The sequence below is a fragment of the Nicotiana tabacum genome, chromosome 23 (genome assembly GCF_000715075.1).
Source record: "Nicotiana tabacum cultivar K326 chromosome 23, ASM71507v2, whole genome shotgun sequence".
Taxonomy (NCBI): domain Eukaryota; kingdom Viridiplantae; phylum Streptophyta; class Magnoliopsida; order Solanales; family Solanaceae; genus Nicotiana; species Nicotiana tabacum.
In genome coordinates this window covers 71,456,449-71,460,923 of record NC_134102.1, presented here as the reverse complement: position 1 = coordinate 71,460,923, position 4,475 = coordinate 71,456,449, and the positions used below count along the sequence as shown (strand labels likewise).

General features: G+C 33.9%; 1 protein-coding gene across 1 annotated transcript; it reads right to left on the bottom strand.

Annotated features, from left to right (window-relative positions):
• Window positions 1–2,374: 2,374 nt before the first annotated feature.
• On the bottom strand, window positions 2,375–4,475 carry LOC107822051 (large ribosomal subunit protein eL13y). Its single transcript, XM_016648543.2, has 5 exons — window positions 4,340–4,475; window positions 3,524–3,636; window positions 3,278–3,411; window positions 2,881–3,039; window positions 2,375–2,779 (listed from the first exon to the last, which is right to left on the bottom strand). Exons 2-5 carry the CDS (start codon window positions 3,627–3,629, stop codon window positions 2,558–2,560), a joined length of 621 nt encoding a protein of 206 aa, XP_016504029.1. The 5' UTR covers window positions 3,630–3,636; window positions 4,340–4,475; the 3' UTR covers window positions 2,375–2,557.

Genomic DNA, 4,475 nt, shown 5'->3' with positions numbered 1-4,475 from the left:
AGAACAAAAATCAAATATAATAGTAAAGGAGGTTCAAAAATGTGTTAGGTCATAGGTTCAAATTCCAACTCGACATCCTAATATTTTTTTGAATCCCTCTGTATAACTTTTTGGTTGCGCCACTGTCACCAACACAAATCTTGAATAGTTTTGCCAATTAAGGAATTTGAACTCGAGACTTCATAGTTATCCTCGTATTTCATCCACTCTTAGGTGCGTCATATGCCTAATCTCGTAGTACTTTTTTCTTTGAGCCCTTTCTCATATTCTTTCTTCTTTTTTCATAGGTTATGTGCCTAATTTTTTATTATTTCATCCATTTTGATTGATATGGCATAGTTTGACTTGAAATGAAGTTTAAAAAAAAAAATACTTTAAATTTGTAATCATAAAAGCTTAAAAGGTAACAGCATTTTAGAATCACATTTGTATAACTATAAAAGTTTTTCTTTGAGGATAAGATGGGTAAAATTAAAAGTTTTAAATTATTTTTAAATATAAAAATATATTAATTCTTTTTTTAATGGACTAATAAGGAAAGTGTTAGAGATTAATAAAAATATGCATTCATTATTCACATCAAGTAAATAGATATATACATGTGTTTGTATATAAATTTTATGATTTAATTGTAATTAATTAAGGTACAATCTCATATCATTAATTTAATTAATCATGACTAGTTAATAAAATTTGATGTAAACATTAGGTGAAGTGACTAATTATATCTTATATATTTTTCTTTCAGAATCCTCTCTTATTCTTTCTTTTTTTCTTCCATGTCATATCGTCACTTGAATTCTATTTTTCTTTTTCTTACAAACATCATATATATGTACATATTTTCCAGTGTACTCTTCCTTTTTTTCTTTTCTGGTTTTCCACTAGTACTCTAATCACTTCAAACTGATTATTTTTGAAGAAGATGGAATAGCTAATTCTCTGTGATTTTAGATATAAATTTATCCCATGTTTTCGACTTAATGAGATTAAATTTAGTTTTTTTAATTTTGGTAAACTGGAAAATTATATAAATATAAAAACATTCATAGTTACATACTAACATAAGAGTTGGTGCTCTCTTGTGCATAGTCATTATTCAAAAAAACTATTAATATTATAGGCTTTAACTTTTCTTAGGAACTGTTCCTAAAATGTCTGACCATATTGCATCATTTGCAAAGATAGTAGAAAATGCCAATTCTAAGCTTATCAAAAGACTGCATCTAGCTCCTTCCGTTGCGAGGAAATCCGCTACCTGATTTTGTTCCCTATAGCTATAGCCGACGGCTGGATTCACTGTGCCATCAATGACGTCAAATTTAGTTGCTATAACTTTCAGGTATCTGGTTTTTCTTTCCACTTCATCTAACAATGTGACTTCTACCACTAAATCAACCACTTATATAACACTGTTCATGATTGACAAAACTAAAACTGAGGCTTTAGGATAGAGTAAAATTTTAGCTTGTAGTATCTTAAAGATTTTTATATTTATAATGAGTTTCCGTCCGAGCAATTGTTGACTTATATATAGATTAATGCAAGTGCGAAAATATTTAATAAAGAATTACAACAATGTGCTACAATCGATTTCAAAACTAACGGAAAATTCATGAGTTAACTAAAAGAAAATTCATGTAAGAATATTAATCTACCAAATTAACATAATATCAGTTTACCAACCGATGATGATGGCCTGAAAGGACAGCGTATTGTAAAAATATGCAAATGTCAATTCATCAATTCTCTGTTAATGTTAGAAAGTTGATTTGTTAAACTGTGTTGTAGCTAGCTTCTTAAGTTGCATAAAACTATGTGCTATAAAAAATATGCATCAAGATTCTTTAGTTAGGCATTTTACATACAAAACATGATTGGAAACATTGCCGTGAGTCGTGAAAATCGCGTGCTTGTTCTAATAGAAACCTCAAGTATGTGCGCATTACACCATAAAGTACGCCCATTTAAGTACTCTTGCCCTTATCCTTCAGGTCAAACACAACCTCACAAACACGATAAAATTACTCCATACACACTTTCCCTTCTACATTATACCTCAAGAAAGCAAGGATCTCACCACAACCACACCCACATAGCACTACCCTAGCTTTCCCAGCTCTTTTATCCCGCCCAAGACTCCATGAGCTGTGAGCCTGTATTTCCATTGATTACTCAAAAATCCCTCAGACATTCGAAACAAATGAAACATAATTCTTAAAAAGGTTCGCCCGGTTGATAACTCCATTGGCTTACCAACAGATTGATTGAAACTGGTACAGTGCTACCTCATGCCATCGAAGTAGCCATCACAATTAGGAAAACTGACACTTCCACTAAGCTAGCGGCTATGAAATACACAGACCGCAAGAGAGAAATAGAACTTGCGCTATAACATAAACACCATCAAAAGATTTCCATGACCTCACAAGCAAAACAAAATTCTTGAATAAAAAGAAAAGCTCAAGATCCTGAAAATGATTGTATCATAAACTTAATCACTCAGTCCACCAGAAAACTGATAATGCTTAACAAGCTACGCGACAATTCTAATTGCTTATTTCTTTTCTTCCTTTTCTGCTTCAGCTGCCCTCTTCAACCTGGCTCCAATGTGTCGCGCATTTGTACGCTCAATACGCAGCTTGCCATAGGCATTGAATGATTTCATCTCATCTGTGACCTTGACAAGGTCAACAGCTGGCTGCTCCCTAGTAATAGGCATGTATGAACCCTGGACCTGGGTGGCAGTAGCAAGTTCCTCTGCACTAGAATCACCAGCCTGGAAAAGAGAGTTCAAGGAAAATTTTCGCATAAACTCTTCAGATACCAAAGCATGAATACTGCCCTAGCAGGGAAAAGAATAATTATTTTCAAATTTACCTTGACTTTCTTAGCACGCCTTGGGAAGATAACAAGCTTAGCTTTGTAAGTCTTGAGCCTCTGGACATTGGTTTGGAGACCTTCCAATGATCTGTTCCTGCGGCGATGATCAACAGCAATGCCAATGGTTGGTGCTAGTTTCTTGGGAATACCAGCTGCCTGAAAACCCAAAGCTACTTATTAATGGGGAAATCAAACGTACAAGTGCTTCAAGTAATAAACAGTAAAAAATAAAAGTATCCAAAGAGTCAAAAGCATGACTAAAAATAGAATTTAATTTTGTACTCAATGAGATGGCTTTTTGTTAATTGTTCTTCTCTATGGGGGGTACGGGGTGGTGAACATGAGCTGGCAAGTTATCTAGTAAACAACATTCAACAAGTAACTAGAACCTCACTTTCAGTTCTTCAAGAGAAAATCCCCTCCCAGCCCGGACTTTCATATTGTATTTTAGTGTTTGTCCATGAACAATAGGTCGAAGTGATCCCGCAGTTGGCCTAGGGAAGATCTTCACAGCCTTCTGCTGTCTAGCTGAAGATAACAGAGTAAAGACAGGTAGAAAATTGTTAATACTGTTCAACCAAAATTGAATTTCAAAAAAGAAAAGAATAGTGCCAATTAGTTCAACAAAATGGTAGTTTACCAGCACGTCTCCTTGTTTTCCTAGCTGGCTGGTTGAACCAAGTCCTTACATAGTTTTGCCAATGCTTCTTGAAGTGCCCATTAGGTATAACATTGTTGTGCTTCATCTCTTACCTAAAATTGCACAGTAATCAACTATATCAAGCAAACATCACAGGGCTAGCTGCTCTTGTTAACTAAAGCATAAAACTCTAAGTTATCTTTCCACTTTGTAGTCTTGTGTACTTTGACTTTGTGTTGTTCAAAGAAAATCCAACTTCAATCAAAATCTAATCAACCGATAAAATTATAAAAATAAATAGATGCAAATCTAAATATTCAAACATGTGCTCTTTGTCATCACTAAATACTATTCATCTGTCAAAAACACATCTAGCAGGATTAGGCATTCACACATAGTTGATATTAAAAAAATATCTATCCAGGTTTTCTGATACGATATAAAAAGGAAATCCAATCCAACTCACCTCCAATTTCCTCCTACAATTGAACAAACACCCTGATTTCTACATTACAAGCTTATAATGGCATACAATAAGCAAATCGTACTATATCGTAACTAACACAACCGAAGAACTATAAATAAAAGCAAATATATCCAAATTCTCAGTTAACATTTCTACTCTAAAAGGGTCTCAAAACCCGCAAAAGACATAGGTTTATTAACATTTTCATATCAAACTAATTTGCATATACAAATTCAGTAACACATAGCTTACAGATTCAGCTGAGGAAAATAACAAGCACAAACCAGATAGAAAATGACGAAAGAGTATTCATAAACCTTAAGATTTTCAAGGGAAATACTGAGACATACCTGGTTAGCTGCTACTTCTGGAGGCAATGGGAGTACAAAGGTGAAGTCAGTGCTTTGTTCTTTGCTTTTATAGGGCTGAATGAAAAACCCTAGGTTTTCAAGGCTTTAAATCATGGTTTTCCGAATGGGCTGTTAA

Excerpts from the sequence above, each read along its gene's own strand:
- LOC107822051 (XM_016648543.2), bottom strand. The coding sequence starts at position 3,629 with ATGAAGCACAACAATGTTATACCTAATGGGCACTTCAAGAAGCATTGG. Across the intron at positions 3,412-3,523 it reads GAAAACAAGGAGACGTGCTG|CTAGACAGCAGAAGGCTGTG; the intron begins GTAAACTACCAT and ends TGTTATCTTCAG. Across the intron at positions 2,780-2,880 it reads GGCGTGCTAAGAAAGTCAAG|GCTGGTGATTCTAGTGCAGA; the intron begins GTAAATTTGAAA and ends TCTCTTTTCCAG.